General features: G+C 37.1%; 1 protein-coding gene across 1 annotated transcript in view; it reads left to right on the top strand.

The window, feature by feature from the left end:
- Positions 1 to 2,680: 2,680 nt before the first annotated feature.
- Positions 2,681 to 20,391, top strand: part of ZNHIT6 (zinc finger HIT-type containing 6) — a 55,460-nt gene continuing 37,749 nt past the window's right edge. Inside the window, exons 1-5 of the mRNA XM_079697266.1 lie at positions 2,681 to 3,370; positions 4,519 to 4,584; positions 4,672 to 4,778; positions 4,864 to 4,949; positions 12,477 to 12,580. Coding sequence (XP_079553392.1) covers positions 2,700 to 3,370; positions 4,519 to 4,584; positions 4,672 to 4,778; positions 4,864 to 4,949; positions 12,477 to 12,580 — 1,034 coding nt within the window. The 5' untranslated portion in view covers positions 2,681 to 2,699. The remainder of the gene's footprint in view (positions 3,371 to 4,518; positions 4,585 to 4,671; positions 4,779 to 4,863; positions 4,950 to 12,476; positions 12,581 to 20,391) is intronic.

Here is a 20,391-nt window from a genome sequence, read left to right as displayed (position 1 = left end):
CAGTCTTAGCTTAGATGCTTTCCTAGAAAGTATCCCCAGCTTTCTAGCTGTTAAATTGAACTCAACTATGATTTCGGCAAAGGGCCAGCTCCCAAAGTGAGTAGGAGAGCCGCACCATGGATGCCTGGTGCAGGGCTGGGAGACAGAAGATAGAGGATAGCATGAAGGTTCAATCCTATACTGCAGGAGCTGGGCTTGTCCCTCTACTCCACTGAGGTAGAAAAGGGAGGGAAAGGGGTTTGAGGAACTGGATAGGAATTCAATGATAGCCCCACAAATAACTTCATCCCCCCCGTCCCTGCCATGTCTGTCCCTGCAGGCAATACCCTTGCTCTATACTCCAACAACCCAAAGTTCTCTCCGGCAGGACCACTCAAGTTCCCCTTTTCCCTCAAAACTGCCATTTAACAACATCACCACAACCTCTGATACCTCCATCAAAACTACAGCCCTAAAGTGTTGTTTAACTTAGTTAAGTGACTAGCTGTGATACTCTCAAGAATCCTTACTGGTTTAACGATATTCCCTCTAGTGACTGTGAAAAAAACATACAGATTACAAGAAAAAATGTAGGAAAATGACAAATATCCAAAATACTCCAAAGCGTTTTTGCTTCTGGTGTCTGATTTGTAGTTTCACAACTTTCTCTGTGATCTTAAATGGACATCCGTTATTCTCATGAGAATAAACACTTCCTCTTGTTCTCATCCCCCAAATGTTGTCTTTAGCAAGGCCACATGGATTCTTTCTGTCATTTAGCCCCTATTCCTAGTATAAACGTAATCTGGCCTGCAAATCTGAGACAGGCTGGGACCTGGGACCCTTTGCTGCAGTGCTTGCACCTGGACAAAGAGTAACAGAATACAAAGAAACTATAAGGGACTAAAAATAACCGTGTGCAGGTGGGGCAAATTAAAAACAACAAGATACAAAAAGACCAAAAACCCAACTGCCACTTCTCAGGAGTCTGCAGCAAAAGCAGGGTACTGCACTTGCACCCTGCACACAGCACCACCAAGGAGATAGGCAGACCACCTAAGCCACCCCTCAGGCGGACCCCTGACCCACCCCTATCCTCACCGCATGTAAAGGAACCAGCTCCCTCCTGCCCCACCCCCATCCCAAGAGCCAACAAAGGCACCTGTTACTTGTTTTCGCTCCCTTGTGCTGCAGCACTAGTCCCAATAAAGTCTTGCCTGATTTTCTTATCTGGCCTCTTATCAATTTCTATTGATTAAGGAGTCCAAGAACCCTGGTCGGTAACAGGGTTACCAGTCAGGCTCTTTTTGACTCCATGGGTAGCTGGCACCTCTAAGTATATTGACAAAACACTGTCCATGTGACTCCTTTGGAAGTCTCTTCCTCGTAACCCATAAAAAAAATTTTACGAAACTTTCCCAACTTACTTCAATGCTCCTTCCAGTGCTACAGTATCAGTGGAGCCCCAACTAAGGTTTCAAAATTTCCTCATTCTGCTCACCCATTCAAAATTCCCATTCCCTGATGAACATGTGAATGAGTGATAACAGTTAAATGCCCTGCAAACCATAAAAGGATTTGAAGGATTGGCACAAAGCAGCCCAAGCTAAAAATCCATTTCTTTGAAGTCTCCTTATGCAGAGAGAAAAATATGAATCTCAGACATTATGTAAAGATTAGGTGAAAATGCCTAATGCCCAGTATGTAATATTAATTTTCAAAAGTAACTGAAACGGATGCCAGGCTAGTTTTTGTTTTCTGTGTTTTGGTTTTAAGATGTTCTAGTCCTGGGGGTTGAATTTTCGGCCCAGTCTTTAAATATGTGTGATATATATATATATATATATACATATATATATATATGTATATGTATATATAATCCTTGACTGTTGTATCTCTGCATTTATTTGGTTAACATCTCTCTATATATATATATTCTAAAAATATATATATATTCTATATATATATATATTCTCTCTCCTAGAGAGAATCCTGTAAGATGCTATAAATGGGGAACTGGCTGATGCCGGCTGTTACGGACAAAGAAGTGAAAGAATTAAAGTTAATGCCCTCTTTCCTACCTGAAACCTATCAGGATTCCCAGTAATAATAGCGACCATATGTTGACTTTCATCACTGCTAGCTTATTTCCATGCATGATTACACTTAATCATCAAAATAAACCAAAAGATTTGTAATACCATCGTCTCTGGAGTACTGCTGAAGAAACTGAAGCATGGAGAGGCGTAATATCAGGTGTTTCTTCCATTTTCATGCACGTTCAGAACAGATTAGGGTAGTCTTCCAATTACAAAGCTGTGAGGGTCCCGCTTCTCCCCCCGGAGCGGAGATCCTCCGCTCTCTTTAAACGGAAGCGTGTGGCCACGTGCACAGGGCGCGGCCTCCCCAAGGGAAGGGTTTGGCGAAACCCCGCCCCGAAGGCGGGATGACAGCGGGCGCGGCCTCACTCGGATCCCGTAGGATCTGTGCCGGACTGCAGCAGAGCCGTAAAGAGCTCTACGAGTCGTGAAGCGGCAATGCGCGGAAGCGTTGCTTTACGACTGCTTGGATAGACGCGCCGGGCCGGCGTTTTCTTCTTGCTACTTCTCTGATCCACACGTGGGCCGCTGTCGGTGTTGTGGCCAGAAATTCATTCCTATTGGCGTGGACCAGCCATATTGAAGGACTGAGTGGCAACGGAAGTCAAGGATCTTGAGCTGATGGATTTTGCTGCTGAAAATGAGGAGACGTCGGGAGGAGGTCTCCAGAGTGGAGCTGAAGGGGCGCGGCTAAGTCTCGAGTCAGATGGAGAGAGAGGCAGGGGCACGGTAGGGACCGAGGAGGCCGGCAGTGGAGAGGCGGGGAATGGACTGACCGGAATGGGGAAGACAGGGGAAGGGGAAGAAGGAAATGGACCAAGGGCAGAGGAGATGCGAGTGGACCTAGCAGTTGTGAAGCAAGAAGTAATGGACTGGTCAGAAATGAAAGAAGGTATGCGGAATGACCAGTGGGTAAAGCAGGAGGTGGAGAATGGGCCTGAGGTGAAAGAGGAAAAACCAGGCACGTTGGAGGTGAAGCAGGAGACGGATAGTAGTTTGATGGTAAAAGAAGAGAAGGTGGAAGAACCAGAGGTAAAGGAAGAGAAAGTGAAGGTGAAGGAAGAAGTGATGGACTGGCTAGAAGTGAAGGAAGAGAAAAAAGATGGCTTGAAGATTAAAGGGGAGGAGATGTTTCTTGATCAGAACGTAAAAAAGGAGGAAATAATGGATGAAGTGTGTGTAAAAGAAGAGAAGTATTTCCCTAAAGAAGAAGTGATGGATGATACAAAGGTGAAAGAAGAGCCTCAGATAAATCCCCCAGTGGGCTCCAAGCGGAAACTGGCCATGTCAAGGTAGGGCAAGGAGAATTCCATTGGGGGAATAAAGCTATGGAATTTTCTGTTGTCTAGATTGAAAGAAATTACACTACCAGAAGGGTGTGGAATAATGATAAATAAGCGCTAGTTTGGGCCCCTGGAGCCTGAATGATGGCGGGGGGGAGCGACTGGGAAAGGAGGGTTTTGTCAGATGACAATAAATTCGGTGAAAATATGTGAGGTTGGTACTAGTGTCCAGTGGCCAAGTTAGGAAGTGAAAATTCTTGGGGCCAGAAAACCCTTGGACCAGAATCTGGCTTGACTTAATATGCTCTTGGCTCAGTATTCTTTTGAGAGAGGATAGGTGTGAGGAAAAGTCTAATAAAACCAACAAGGACAAAGTGGAGTAAGTTAAAATTAGACAAAATACACTTGAACTCACCCAACTATCTAGTTTCTCTGTGGGTACTATGAATATTTATTGCTTTTGATTTAATTTCCTTATAGTGTGATAATGAGGCAGCATAGGAAATAAGAGTAGTCAGTTTCTTGGGATTATCACTGTCTTGAACACAGTGAGTAAAACAGAAGTAGCTGTAGTTTGATTGTCAGTATCCCAAGATCCTGAAAGAACAGTTGAAGACAGATGATGCATAATAGCATTTCTAGATTATTTTGACGCCCATTCTAGGTTGGGTGAGGAGTTGAGAAAGATGAAACTGCTACTCTCTAAATTTGCCTGGGTCTTATATCTTTTTCTGGTGTGTCTGCCTTTAAGATAAATAAACATAGCTCATGGGTTGGACTTCTGGGTATGTGCACACACACAATTGTTAACAGTGTCAAGAGTTACAAGTTAAAATATCGAATGATCTCATTCTCAGATTATAGTAGAAAAGGAAGTCAAAGTGAGATGATTTTTTTTAATTTAATACGTGTTTTCTTGAATTACATATCATTAACAACATTGTAAATGTAGTTGTCATTTCCTAGAGGAGAATTTTCTAATGATGTTTGACAGCTATCAAGTATTTCATAAGAGTTACTTGCATCTACTTTATTCACTATGATTACACATCTGTAAATTGATTGTGATGAGTAATTGACTCAGCATTAAAAGTTTATAAATAAACATGTAAAATTAATATTTGATAATTTATCAAGTTTCATGTGGGCTTTTGTAGATGTGAAACTTGTGGTACAGAAGAAGCAAAGTACAGATGTCCACGTTGTATGCACTATTCCTGCAGGTATGTATGTCATTTCCTACCCTGTTATCTCTGCCTGTACCCTTTTTACCTCAGAGTGTAAAAGTACCTCCTCTTTTGTCTCTTCAGTTTGCCCTGTGTAAAGAAACACAAAGCAGAACTGACATGTAATGGAGTTCGAGATAAAACTGCATATGTTTCAATGCAACAATTTACTGAAATGAATCTCCTAAGTGGTAAGCCATCTTCTGCATAGCCGATTGATGCTTCCTGGCCATTGGCATATATCATTTGTTTATTTTTCTATTTCGAAATTTGTAGATTATCGATTTTTGGAAGATGTGGCAAGAACAGCCGACCATATTTCTAGAGATGCTTTCTTGAAGAGACCAATAAGCAATAAACATGTAAGTATTTCTTCTACCCCCTTCCAGTTAGAATTTCTTCTAATGAATTAGATTCTTTTTTTTTTTCACTCAACAAATATATTAAGTTACTAGGGATACAGCAGTGACCAAAACAAGGTCCTTCTCCTCATGGAGCTTGTATTGTAGCAGGAGAGACAGGAGATGAGTAGAGGAACAAATATAATTTCAGGTAACGTTAAGTGCATGTGGAAGATAGGACACAGGAGATTAAAGAAAATGAAAATGGTGTTTGTTTGCTGGGGGAGGAGGGGGTTATAAGGGTACTATTTTCCGTACAGTAGTCAGGAGAGGCTTCTCTGAGGGATGACATTTAAGCAGCAGTCTGAATGATGAGAAAGAGGCAGTCATGTGAAGGTTTGGAGAAAGACTTTCCGGTAGAGACAAAAGCAAAAGTAAAGAATGAGTCGGATGAAGTTAGAGTGTTTGAGGAATTAAAAGAGGGGCAAGGTGACAGAAGCGTAGTTGAGTGAGGAGCATGTTGAATGTGAGGTTAAAGAAACTAGTGAGGGCTCCTAATGTATTCGAAGTAAAAATGGAAGCCATGGGTGGATATTGAGCCTGTTTGCTTTTAGAAAGATCACTCTTGCTGCTCTCTGGAAAGTGGAATTGAGTAGGTAAGAGTGGAAGATTGGAAGCTGGGAGACCGGTTATAAGGCTGTTGTTGTGGTTCTAGTCAGAGAGGATGCTGTTAGAATTATTGGGAAGTGATTAGATTTGAATTTTGAAGGAAGAGCTAACAGGACTTGTTGTTTTAGTGTACTTAATTTTCATACTTTCATCCCTTTTTCATTCCTTATGCACTATGCAAAATTAAAAGCTTACATATTTGAAGTATTTTGCAGCTGCTGTTGTTCTAAAATTTCTTTAATAATATTATTAAATCACATCATGGTACTATGTTCGTTTTTCAATACCATTTTGGTATTGGAGTTGCAGAATTTTAGTACCGTTTAAACAGTTTATTTTGTTGGTGTTATTGGTACAGACATGACATTACCCACATCTGAAAAAAAAATTACCATGCACCAAGTTTTCTTTTCCCTCAAGCTTAATTAGACATAATTAAATTCTACTTAAAAGATAAATTACTTTTTAAATTTCTTTTTGTGAAATATGGCATGCATATAAAAAAGCATAAAATAGAAATACACCTTTTTTTTTTTTTTTTTTGGCTACGTTGGGTCTTCGTTGCTGCACGTGGACTTTCTCTAGTTGCGGCAAGCAGGGGCTAATCTTCATTGCGGTGCATGGGCTTCTCATTGTGGTGGCATCTCTTGTTGCGGAGCACAGGCTCTAGGCGCATGGGCTTCGGTAGTTGTGGTGCACGGGCTCAGTAGTTGTGGCTCACAGGCTCTAGAGAGCAGGCTCAGTAGTTGTGGCGCACAGGCTCAGTTGCTCCGCGGCATGTGGGATCTTCCCAGACCAGGGCTCGAACCTGTGTCCCCTGCATTGATGGGTGGATTCTTAACCACTGCGCCACCAGGGAGGTCCAGAAATACACCATTTAATGAATAATTATGCAGTAAACATCCATGTAACTACCACCTAGGTCTAAAATTAGAACATTACCAGCTTCTCAAAAGTTCCTGCCACCAGCTTATGCCCTTTCCTGAACCATTCTTATTTCTGGATTTTCTGTAATAAATGGACTCTGGGTTTTCTAAATTTTAGAAACAGTGCTATGGTGAACACTTCTGTTTAGGAATTGTGGTTTACTTATACATATGTTTTTCTGGGGTTTATAACTAGAAGCTGAATTGCTTTGTTGTGGCGTATGCATATCTTCAATTTGACTATATATTACCAAAACATTTTCCAAAGTGGTGATACCAGTTTATACTCACAGTAGTGTTTAAGTGTACCTATTGTCGCATCCTCTCCAATACTTGGTCAGAGTTTCTGAGTTTTTGTCAATTTGATGGCTGTGTTATTTTATTATGATTTTTAATTTGTAGTTGTCTGATTCTTAAAGAGATTGAGCACCTTTCAAATATTTTATTGGCCAATTGGATATTCTTCTTTGTGGTATGCCTGTTAAGTCTTTTGTTCATCTTTTCATTGGTCAGTTGTTTTTTCTTACTGGTTTGTAGTAATTCTTTGTATTTTTAGATGCTAGTTGTTAGTTGGTTGTGTGTGTTATAAATTCCTTCCTTCATTCTGTGGCTTGTCTTTTTACTCTCTTTAGTGTTTTATGGTAAACAGATGTTCCTAATTTTCATGTAGTAAAAATTGTTGTATGTTTCCTTTATAGTTAATAGTTTTATGAGTTTATAAAGAAATCCTTCCCTACCTTGTTATGAAGCTGTTCTCCTGTAACTATTTTCTAAAAGTTTTACAGTGTTGCATCTCCCATTTATGTCTGTAAACATGGAATTCATTTTTGTCTAGCATGTCAAGTGGAGGTCCTATGTAATTTTCCACATGGATAATCTACTTTTTCTAGCATCATTTATTGAAAAAATTCATCCTTTCCCTACTGCTCTACAGGACGATCTTTGTCATAGTCAAGCATCCATATATGCTTGGGTCAGTTTCTGGCTTCTCTGTTCGTTCTGGTGGTCCTCTTATCTATCCACACCAATGCTCAGCACTCTAAACTATTGTAGTCTTTTACTGAAACTCACTGAAAGAATAAGTCCTCCCACTTCATTCGTTTTTTAGAATATAGCCATTTTTCTAGAATATTTTCTAGAGTATTTTCTAAAATATGGCTGTGGCTCTTTGTAATTTTATACAAATATGAAAAATCAGCCTGTTGATTCTACAGTCCTACCTTCCCCACCTGGGAATTTTGATTGGGGTTGCATTTATTTTGTAGAGTTACTTGAGTGATTGGATTTTACAGCATTGAATGTTTAAATCCTTGACTGTTGTATCTCTGCATTTATTTGGTTCTTTAACATCTCTATAATTTTCTCAGTGAAGGTCTTGCATATTTCTTATTAGATTTATTCTTGAGCACTCTATTTTCCCATACTATTTTAAGTAGTGTTTTCTTTTGAATGTTTTATTATCTCTTTGCTGGTATTTAGGAATGAGATATTTTTGTTGTCTGTTTTATAGTAGTAACCATATTAAAATCTGTCCCAATACCTTATCTATAGATTCTTTGAGATTTTCTCTATAAACAGTTCATCACAATTTGTTTCTGTCTTTCTGTCCTTGTTTTATCTTTTTCTTGCCTTATTGGTATAGCTAGGACTTCCAATAATGTCAAATAGTGCTGATGATAGTAGATATTTATGTTGTAAGTTGAAGTCCATCCCTAGGTTTGATGATTTGCTGAAAGGATTCACAGGATGCAACATACAGTTGTACTCATGGCTAAAATTTATTACAGTGAAAGGATACAGAGCAAAATTAGCAAAAGGAAAAAGTATATGGGGCAAAGTCTGTAGGAATCCAGCCACAAGCTTCCCAAGGTCCTCTTCTATTCGAGTCACATTGTACGCAGTTAATTCCTCGGGCAATGGGTTGTGATAATTAACGTTTGAAGTTATTGTCTACTAGGGAAACTCACTGCCCAAGGTTTTTACTGGGGGCTGATCGCAGAAGCACCCTCACCCTAGCACTTGCCAAATTCCATACTCCCAGAAGGGAAGCAGATAAAACCACATTTTTGTACAATTTCAGCACAGTGAACCACTCTTATCATTTTAGGAAAAGTTTTATGTCAGTGTAGGGTCCATTTACCCGTCAGTCAAATTCCCAGACACCAGCCAAGAGCCAACTTTGCCAACAGAACTTTCTAAGGATAACAGTCTCGGGCCTGGTATATTAACTCTTCTGTACATCTTTGTTTCATAACTCCTGATCATAGAGGGAAAAGTTTCAAGATTTCACCATGATGTTTGCTTTTAAATTTTTTGTAGATACAGTTTGATATTTAGATTAAAGCAGTTCTGTTCCTAGTTTGCTAACAGATGTTAACATGAATGGTGGTTATATTTTATCAAATGCTTTTTCTGTATTTGATTATTTATTCTTTTAATTAATATATAATATTCTAGTATGAATAATAATCTTTTAATCAATTTTCTCTTGTAAGTTAAACTTGCATGGTATATTATTATCATACCCTGCTTTTTATACTTTGCAGAATTCAGTTGTATTACGTATATGTACACATTATCCATTCATTCATTTTTGCATTTCTGTCCATGAGTGAAATGACTTCTGATTTTCCTTTTTGGTATTCTTAGGTTTCATATCATTGTGATTTTAGTTTCATAAAATTATTTGGGTATGCTCCCATTTTGGTCCTGGATACATTAACTAACATTGGGATTATTTCTTCCATGGAAGTTTGGTAAAATGTATTAATGGGCTTCTGAAGTTTATTCTTTACCGTTTATTGGACTATTTAGGTTTTCTCTGTCTTCTTGAGTCATTGTTAGTAGACTACATTTTTCTAAGAATTTTTCCATTTTACCTAAATTTTCAAATGCATTGGCATAAAGTTCTTCATATTTTCCTTTACGTGTCTGTAGAAGTTGTATTATCATTTGTGATAATCCTTATTTGTGCTCTCTTTTTTTCTAGATCAGTTGCTATTGTGAATTCCTTTTCTATTTTGTTAACGTGTCCTCTTGACTTTTGTTATATCCTTCTATATTTTTAGCTTAATTGCATTGTGGTCAGAGAACATATTTTTTCTGAGTTCATTCTTTTAAAATACATTAAGACTTGTGTTTATGGCCCAGCATGTGGTCAGATTTTGTAACGTTCTCTGTTTGCTTGGGAAAGAAAAATTATTCTGCATTTGCTAAATCTAGTATTCTAAATATATTCATTCCTTTTAGGTCAGATTTGTTAATTATGTTGTTCAAATTATTTATAGTGCTACTGGGTTTTTTTTGGTTTTTGTTTTTTGTCTGTTTTTTCTATCAGTTACTGAGAGAGGTATGTTAACATTTCCCAATAGATAAAATCAAAACGATTTGTATGTTTCTCCTTGTGGTTCAGTTAGCTTTGCTTCATATGCTTTAAGGCTAAATTATTAGATACATACTTCAGGAAATTCTTGGTGTATTTAACCTTTGGCATTATGATGTGACCCTTTTTGTCTCAAGCTTTTTGTGTACTTTATCTGGTATTGAACTATTTCAGTCCTTTGGTTGGTATTTGCATGGTGTATTTTGTCCCTTACTTTTACTTTAGGCCTTTTTGTATCTTTATGTTCTGGATGTACCTTTCCAAAGTACCATATAATTGGGGTGCAGTTTTTCTCCATTCTGACAATCTGGAACTTTTAACTGAATCATCAAATTCATTTACTTTTTAATAAAATTACCTATATATTTGACTTTAAATGTGTCACCTTACTTGTGCTGTTTGTCCACTTGCTTTGTTTTGTTTTGTTCTTTTTCTTCTTGTCTTTTGGACTAATTGAGTAATTTCTTATCATTTGAATTTTTCTTCTATCAGTTTAGAACTTATACATCCTTTTTCTATCCTTTCATTGGTTAGGCTAGACATTGCATGCATACTTCATTTATCCGTATCTAAAGTTAATCAGTACCTCAAGCCTGTACTTAAACAATGCAATGACCTTAGAACAGGAGTTGGCAAACTTCTGTAGAGTCAGATGGTAAACCTTTTTTTCAAACCTTATGGTTTCTGTCACAACTACGCAACTCTGCCACTGTAGCAAAAAAGCGGCCATGAATAATACATAAACAAGTGCGCAGGGCTGTATTCCAACAAAATTTGTTTATAAAAATAGGCAGCAGGCAGGATTTGGCCCTAGTTTGCCAGCAGTTACCTTAGAACACTTAAATTCCATTTAACACTCTACTGACTTTTCGTATTGTTTTCAGGTATTTAAATTGTCTTTTTTGTTTCAATCTCCATACAGTAATTACTGTTTTATCTAGTCAGTGTTTGTTTTGGTTTATCTTCATATTTTCCACTTTCTTTGCTCTTTATTTTTTCTGCCATCATCTTAGACTTTCTGTCTGAGAGATCACTTTCTACCTCAAGTAGATCTTTTAGAATGTCCTTTAGAGAGAGTTTGCTGGTTGCCAACTCTTAGATTACTCTATCGGCATTTAAATCACTCTTAAATGATTTTTGTCTATAGAATTCTGGGTTCAGAATTACTCTTCCATTGTCTGTGGCTTCCATTTTTATTGTTGTAAAGTCATCTGTCATTTTTAACTGCCTTTGAAATCTTTTTTCTCTGGATGCATTCTTTTTATTGTTGGTCTTCTGCATTTTTACTATACTGTGAAGATGCACCTTTCTTTTTATTTATCTTACTTGGGAATTATTAAATTTATTGAATTAGTGGAGTGTCTTTCATCAATTCAGGGAAATTATCAGCTCATTTCTCTTAAAATATTACCTGTGCTTTACTCATTCTCTCTTCTTCTAAAACTACCATTAAACGTGGCTTAGGCCTTCTCCCTATATCATACCTACACCTTAACCTCTCCTGATTTTGCCATCTTTTTTATCTCTAATGCAAAATTTTAGTTTGGCTTATTTAAAAATCTGCTGAGTCACTTTTTATAGTTTCTCTTCATTGCACATATTTTCAGGCTTTCTTTTATTCCTTTAAATTTTGCAGAGCAGTTCTGTTATCTGTTTATGATTTTTTTAGTGTCTGAATATATAGGGAGCTCTCTCAGCTACATCTTTTTTCCCTTTTGGTTCCAGTACACTGAGCCTTATTTTCTTATATTGTTTATACTTTTTTATTTTTTGTTGAGTACTGCTTTTTTTTTTCTTTAAGTATTATTTGTGGGAATTTTTTGAAGGTTAGAAGAAACAGGCCTTCCTTTATTCTACCAGGTACGTAAGAACATTGCAGATCTGGACTATCTTAAACCAAGTTGAAGGTTTAAGATTGTGTTAACCACACAAGCAAGGCAAATCATTTCATGGGCTAGCATGGACTCAACCAACGTACATGATCCATTGAGTAACACATGTCAGAGCTAGAATTCTCATATCCCATTTTGTACATCCTACATCAGTGGCTACTTTAACTTAAGCCTTGTACTAGGCAGTGCCATAGTTCCTCCCTGAATGAAGCTACCTGACTAGTAATAGAAGCAGGCATATATATATATATATATATATATATATATATATATATATATATATATAGCTAACTATGGTATGAAACCATCAGTAAAAAAAGAAAGAACTGTATAGGTAATCCCTGTGATTGCTAAAACCTGTATTTTTTTTAAATCCCCATAAAATTCTTCTTTTGGCTTATAGAGTATATGGTTAAAATCACAGGCTCTGGAATTAGACAGACCTGGATTTGAATGTAGGCTCTACATCTCAGAAATAGCTGAAATAGCAGAAATGGGAGTACTAATAGTACCTGCCTCATAGTATTGTGAGGATTAAATGAGACATTGCTGTTTAGTGCAGTCTGTGAAACATAACTACTCAATAACTATTAATTATTGTGTTTTGAACATTGTTTTATGTGCTTTTGGAATTTAAGGCATTTTAATATTAATTTGCCTGTTTGTTTCTGGTTGTTAGATGTACTTTATGAAAAATCGTGCTCGAAAGCAAGCTATTAACTTAAAACTTCTACCCAATGGATTCACCAAAAGGAGAGAAAATTCAACATTTTTTGATAAGAAGTAAGTGTCTGACTTCTTTCTTAGTATATCAGATGTTCTGATTTGATTAGGAACATCTTTTAAGGTTTGGTTTACTATAGAACATTGCTACTCGAAGTGTGGTCTATGAAGTGTTTGTTATTGGTACAGGACAAGATGACTGCACGAATTGGAAATAAACATTTAGGAACTTATGCTAATTTTATGTCATGTGACTTTAATAACACTTTGGGTTTGCTCTGTGTGTGTGTGTGTGTGTGTGTGTGTGTTGTGAGAGATGGAGAGAGAGAAGAGAGTGTGTGTACATGTCTGTCCTTCTCTCTGAGACCTAAGATACCGTGAAAGTATTTCAGAAGCTTCAAGGACAAAGCAATAAGTCAAAGCAGAATTCCTGCATATTTTTAACCAGAGCAGCTTGGCTTTTATAATCCTTTTACTTTGGGATTCCAAATACGATTTCATTTGAGAGCCAGTGATGGAGAAGAAAGGGAACTTGGAAAACATTTAGTCTGTAGTGAATCTGTGAATACAGATAATACATTAGAGATGAGTTTCCTGCTCTCTGAAAGTGCTGGGTCAAAAAGGCCCCAGTAGTACAGAGAAGAACAGGATCCCAAAGTACTGTAAGTAGCCCACTAAATTATTGGATAATACCTTTCAAAAGTCAACATTCTGGATTTAGAGTCAAAAAACCTGAGTGGGGGCCTCCCTGGTGGCGCAGTGGTTGAGAGTCCGCCTGCCAATGCAGGGGATACGGGTTCGTGCCCCGGTCCGGGAGGATCCCATATGCCGCGGAGCGGCTGGGCCCGTGAGCCATGGCCGCTGAGCCTGCGCATCCGGAGCCTGTGCTCCGCAACGGGAGAGGCCACAACAGTGAGAGGCCCGCGTACCGGAAAAAAAAAAAAAAAAAAACCTGAGTGAGTCCTCCCACTTCAGCCTCTTAGTAACTGTGAGGCCTTGAGCAAATTACTTCTTTTCTCCGGGCTCCATCTGTATAATGGTGGGCGTTGTACTAGGTAAACTGTAAGGTTCCCTCACAATTTTACTACATAAATTGAAGAAACAGAAACCTTCCATCTTTTCAGAAGGTATTATATTATTAGAGAATGGTGTTATCCACTTATTTTATATGTTTCAAGACAAATATTTCTAAAGGTGGTTTTCCCTTTTTTCGGTTGGTTTCTAGGAGTAAAGTAATACTTTGCATTTATCAAATATGAGATGATTCTTTTGTGTATTTTGAAACTGACATATCTAGAAATAGACATAAGTTGTTTGAAATTTAAGATAACTGGTTTGTGCCTTCTGAAATATAAAATGTATTCCTGTTTTATGAAAGAAACCATTCAGAATGGTTTTACTACTACTAATATAGCCTCAAATTTTTAATTTTGGGGTCTTTAGACACATGAATGTATGTGGGAAGTTTTTTCCAAGAATACTACATTCGGTGTATTTTCTGAGTTTAGAACACAAATTTATACTGTTATTTTGGAACACCTCAGATCTCTGAAATGGCAAATTGGACTCTTGCATTATGCCTTTTACTCATGAATTTACAATGATTTGGGCTTCATTTTCTTATATTTTTAGTGTCTTCACATGAGGAGATTAGCAACATAGTACACAGTAGACTTTAGAGTCAATTTCTTAGCTGCTTTCACATATGTAAAATGGAGCTAATGATAGCTACTGTGTAGTTGTGACCTTAGTGTATTAATTTACCTAGACACTAACTGGAGTGTAGGAAGGAATCAGCATATAGTAGCAATTGTAAAAGTAATACATCCTCATCATAAAAAAATTTAAAGGAAAAATAGCACCTTTACTTCCACTACGCAGAGACAACCACTGATAATATTTTATGTTTTCTTCTAATCATGTGTCCTTTTTTCAATCAATAAAGTAAAACATAATATTAAATACTTATATAAAAGTATAAAAAGTTACATGACTCTCCTCAAGTTAAGCATTATTCATCTCTGTAAATAAAGGCACACACTGTTTTTTCTACAGCTAGCTTTTTTCTATTTAACAATATATTAGGGACATCTTACTTGTTAATGCAAATCTGCCTCGCTTTGTTTAAGTAGTATATTTCAACTATGACTACTATATCCTAATTTATTTAATTATTCCAATATTCATGAACATTTTTAGCTAATTTCTAGATTTTAATTATTACAAATAATGCTGTTATAAACATCCTTGAATAAATTGTTTTGTGTGCTTATGTGAATTTTTCTGTATGATAAATTCCTAGAAAGTGGAATTACTGGATCAGAGACTACATGCATTTATACTTTTGAAGGAAACTTCAAATTGTCCTCCCCAAAAAAGTACTACTTTGTACCTTCCACAAAAATGTATGAGTGCCTATTTTAGTTATACTGCACTTTAATTGAATATTATTGAACTTTTTTGCATATCTGATTAGAGGTTGAACAGTTGAATTTTTTCATTTAATGTGCCTGCTTATATCTCATTTTGATCTGTTGCATGCATTGTAAATATTTTCACCAGTCTTTTCACCCTTAATTTTGTCTTCCAGTCATTTTTGATGCATTTTAAACAGTTGTAAATAAAATTCTATAAAACATAGAGATAGGGCTTCCCTGGTGGCGCACTGGTTGTGAGTCCACCTGCCAATGCAGGGGACACGGGTTCGTGCCCCGGTCTGGGAAGATCCCACATGCCACGGAGCGGCTAGGCCCGTGAGCCATTGCCGCTGAGCCTGTGCATCCGGAGCCTGTGCTCCGCAACGGGAGAGGCCACAACAGTGAGAGGCCCGCGTACCGCAAAAAAAAAACAAAAAACATAGAGATAGTAAAATGGAGTGGTTAAGAGCACAAACTGGAGCTAGGCTGCCTGGATTCAGATTTCTAACCAGCTGCTTCCTAGCCATGTGATATTAAGCTAAGCCACCTAACTTCTTTGTGCTTCAGTTTCCTCATCTATAAAGTAGGGCTAGTAAAAATAAGCTAGGGATAAGCCAGTTTTCATTTTCATTTGTAGTAAATGAGAATACCTGGGCTTCCCTGGTGGCGCAGTGGTTGAGAGTCCGCCTGCTGATGCAGGGGACACGGGTTCGTGCACCGGTCTGGGAGGATCCCACATGCCGCGGAGTGGCTGGGCCCGTGAGCCATGGCCACTGAGCCTGCGCATCCGGAGCCTGTGCTCCGCAACGGGAGAAGCCACAGCAGTGAGAGGCCCGCGTACCGCAAAAAAAAAAAAAAAAAAAAAAAAGAATACCTGTTTAAACATCTCACTAGCACTGAGTTGTCTCTTTTTTTAAAAATTTTGTTGCTGTTTTGGAAGGTGGAAATGGTATTTTGTTTTAATTTGATTTTATTTAATTGCTACTTCGATATGGAATATTTGGCCACATGTTTCAGAATAATATCTTAAAATTCAAGGGTGAAGTTTGACTTAATCCAATCTGTGGTAGTAAGATGATCTTTCATTTTTATAACTATTTTGGTGAAATAAATAATTCTGAATAATTTGGTGAAATAAATAATTGAAATCTATGGAACAGAATTTTTCTATTTGTTCTTTGTTAAATTTCCCATTATTATTTCTAAATGAAAAATGCCACAAACTGAATTTAAAATGTCTGTGTTTGGGTGTTTGATGAATAGTAAAGGTTTAAGGTGAATTCCCAGTTAGTTGATAGCCATACTTAGAATATTCTGCTTAGTTTGTTGATAGTCAGCTTGGAAATCTCTTCAGTGTGTTCCTATATTTTGTTCATTCTTGTTCAGCATTTTCATCAGTGACTTAGATCATGATATCTTATCTTGGCGCTGTGATGTTTTAAGTCACAGAGTTCTTTGTCGTGAGTGGCTGGCGTGTGTATTATAGGATGTTTAGCAGCATCCCTGGCTTCTACTGACTAGATTTTGGTAACACCCACACACACACATCCCCTGGGATGGGGGCAGTGGGGAGAGGCAAAATTTGAGAGCCACTGATTTAGATGAATACGGAAGACATACTTTTTTTTTTTTTTGCCGTACGCGGGCCTCTCACTGTTGTGGCTTCTCCTGTTGCGGAGCACAGGCTCCGGACACGCAGGCTCAGCGGCCATGGCTCACAGGCCCAGCCGCTCTGCGGCATGTGGGATCTTCCCGGACCGGGGCACGAACCCGTGTCCCCTGCATCGGCAGGCAGACTCTCAACCACTGCACCACCAGGGAAGCCCAGACATACTTATTGAACTTGATGTTTGGCAAGATCAGGATTGCAGAAAATTTTGATTGCTAAAAGGTGATATATGAGTAGCAAGATAAATATATATGGTCCTGTACTTTACTCTTAGGGGGGAAAAGTGAAGAAAGGCATTTAGAAGTATCTTTTTTGTAATATCTGTGTTTTCTCAGACATTCATATGAAAATGATAAAAATTGTAGGTGATCGTAGTGTTATTTGCTGGAAGGAGGGAAGAAGAGGATGCTACATCTTATCAAAGAATTATTTTTACCTCCCACATCGCCAGTATTGTGTTTTTAAGAGACTTGTTTTCAATGCTTTTTTAAACTTTTAGAAGTGGTTAAGGTTTTGACTGAGATAAACCTGAATTTGAATATTGCCTCTACATATGGTTCACGTTAGGTGACCTCAGGCAAGAGCGAATTTACTGGGTTGTTGAGGGGAGTAAATGAAATAATACCTAAATTAATACCTGGCACTTAGTAGATAATGTGCAATGATAATAAACGATCTGCATTCTCTTACTGGAAATCTTTGGGGATATGTTACGTTTACTATATTATATTCATCCCTAGTAGGTCTGAGGCAGCATTATATAATCAAACAATACTATTTCTGCAGTGAAACCTACAAATGTTTACATTTTAATGGGAAAATAATGACTGTAAATGAGCTCAGTCAGGTTTCTGCTGCTGGAGGAGTTATGAAAATTTTTTAGTTTCAGAGATTCAGGGTTTGGAATTATTCGTATGCGATCTTGGTCCTGTACTAAGATTATTATAATTACACCCTAGGTATTAAATTGTTCCTTTGTTTGTTTAAGCAGCTTGAGCTACAGTATACACAAAAACTCAAATTGAAGTTCTTTAATGTTCCACAATGTTCATTGCAGCACTATTTACAATAGCCAGGACATGGAAGCAACCTAGGTGTCCATCGACAGATGAATGGATAAAGAAGATGTGGCAAATATATACAATGGAATATTACTCAGCCATAAAAAGAAATGAAATTGAGTTATTTATAGTGAGGTGGATGGACCTAGAGTCTGTCATACAGAGTGAAGTAAGTTGGAAAAAGAAAAACAATACCGTATGCTAACACATATATATGGAATCTAAAAAAAATGGTTCTGATGAACCTAGGGGCAGGACAGGAATAAAGACGCAGACGTAGAGAATGGACTTGAGGACACGGGGAAGGGGAAGGGGAAGCTGGGACAAAGTGAGAGAGTAGCACTGACATATATACACTACTAAATGTAGAGTAGATAGCTAGTGGAAAGCAGCTGCATTGCACGGGGAGATCAGTTCAGTGCTTTGTGACCACCTAGAGGGGTGGGATAGGGAGAGTGGGAGGGAGACACAAGAGGGAGAGGATATGGGGGTATATGTATACATATAGCTGATTCACTTTGTTATACAGCAGAAACTAACACAACATTATAAAGCAATTATACTCCAATAAAGATGTTAAAAAAAAAAATTAAATGTTCCAGTGGTAACTTTTGAGCATTCTGACTGAAGAATTCTTTGTGGTGTTTTTGTAACTTTTCTGTAAAGTTTGAAATTACTTGAAAATAAAACGTTTTTTAAAAACAATTAAATAGCCCCATATGAAGTGTGACTAAAGCACATTCTGCTTGAATTACCTCTGTAGGACTAACAGCAGGTTATGTGGTAGCAAGTGCATTAGGTACCTTAGAATCATGGGTTCATTTTAAGCCAGGCATCCTTTATGGTAGGAGTTTTTGAACAGTATGACTTCAAACCTCTTAAAATCATATGCAAAATTATGTGATATGTGAATTTTTCTAAGACTAGGAACCATAATTTTCACTTTATAGTCAAAGTGAGATATAACACTAACCAGCCTGTGGTGTCAAAAGTGTATTTAATATCAGTAGCAAGGAATTTTAGAGGACTGGTGAATTTGCTGGAACGTCATAATGGATAACTTTAATGAACAAAGAAAAGTTAAGGGATGCTTATATTAAGAATTAGTTGAGCCAATACGAAAAAGGCATTCTCTGTTAAAAATAGAGGAGCTTGGTAAGGAAATGTGTGCAATATAAGGCTCCCCTACTTATTTTATAGCAGATCCCAAACTACTTCTTTTAAATTGTGACTCTTTCAAAGGTAACTTCTCTGCCTCATCTCTTACGTGGGGCATGTTAACTTGATGTTTACTTTCACCCAATGCTAATCAAAAACTATTGAAAGAAATATGAAAGTTCTCTATGAAGAAAACTTAAATTCTACTGAATGGCTTAAAAGAATTGAACAAATGGGGGGAAAGGACCATGTTATTAAGAGACTCAATATTATAGAAATAACATTTGTTTCTTAAATGAATGATCTTTAAATCTGATATGATCCCAATGAAAATATTAATGGGATTTTGTTTGGTTTTGATTTTGGATTTTTTAATATTTTTTTTTGGAGAAGGAAAGGATTCATGATAAAATGACTTAAGTTCATTTGGAAGAGTAAACATGGGAGAAGCACCAGGAGAACCTGGGAAAAGAAAGAGTAATAAGGCTGGACTCATTAAAATGTATGAAATTTTAGTAAAGTTTTATGGTGTTGATGTAGGAATGAACAGTTAGTTCAGATAACAGAGAATAGACATCAGGCTACTTGGCACTCTGGTGTATGATCAGGTAGTATTTCAAATTAATACAGAGAATGACTTATTCAATAAATGGGGTTGAGACTGTTTGCCATTTGACAGTTTTTTTTACCAGAACTTCCAGGTGGAATTAAAATCTTTTTCTTCCCGTTTTATTGAGATATAATTGACATACAGCACTGTATAAGTGTAAGATGTACAGCATAGTGATTTGATTTACGTACATCATGAAGTGATTATCACAATAAATTTCATGAACATCCGTCATCTCATAGATACAAATTAAAGAAATAGAAAAAAAGTTTTTTTCCTGTGATGAGAGTGCTTGGAATTTACTCTTTGAACAACTTTCATACATAACACACAACAGTGTTGATTATATTTACCATGTTGTATATTACATCCTTAGTATTTATTTATCTTATAACTGGAAGTTTGTAACTTTTGACTACCTTTGTCCAATTCCCCCTCCTCCTCCCCTCTCTCTGGTAACCAGAAATCTGATCTCTTTTTCTATGAATAAGTTTATTTTTGAAGAATAAGTGACCTATAACATTATGTTAGTAAAATTTTAAACTTAAAATGGAATTAAAAATATGGGAATATTTTCATAATTTTGAAGAGAGGAACATCCCATCCAAAGCCATAAAGGAAAAAAAACTAAATTTACATAATTTTTTTTTAAAATTGGCCAAAAAAGACCATAATAAAATCAAAAGACTACCAGACCCGCTTCCAAAAAAAATCTTTAAACATATATGACAGTGCTTATGCATTAATAAAAAAGACTAGTAACTAATTAGGAAAGGGGCAAAGGATTAGAATAGATGGTCATAGAAAGATATATATATATACATACACATACACACACAATATGCGTCTGGCAAGCATATATTAACAATATCTAATATAGTGAAGGTATGAGCTAGCCAGACCATTTTCTTCTTCCACTGTTTTTGAGAGTAAAAACTTAGGTGTCATTTTAGAAG

Source organism: Hyperoodon ampullatus (assembly GCF_949752795.1).
Source record: "Hyperoodon ampullatus genome assembly, chromosome: 2".
Taxonomy (NCBI): Eukaryota; Metazoa; Chordata; class Mammalia; order Artiodactyla; family Ziphiidae; genus Hyperoodon; species Hyperoodon ampullatus.
Note: the sequence above shows the minus strand (reverse complement) of the source record. Positions and strands in the feature narration are given on the sequence as shown.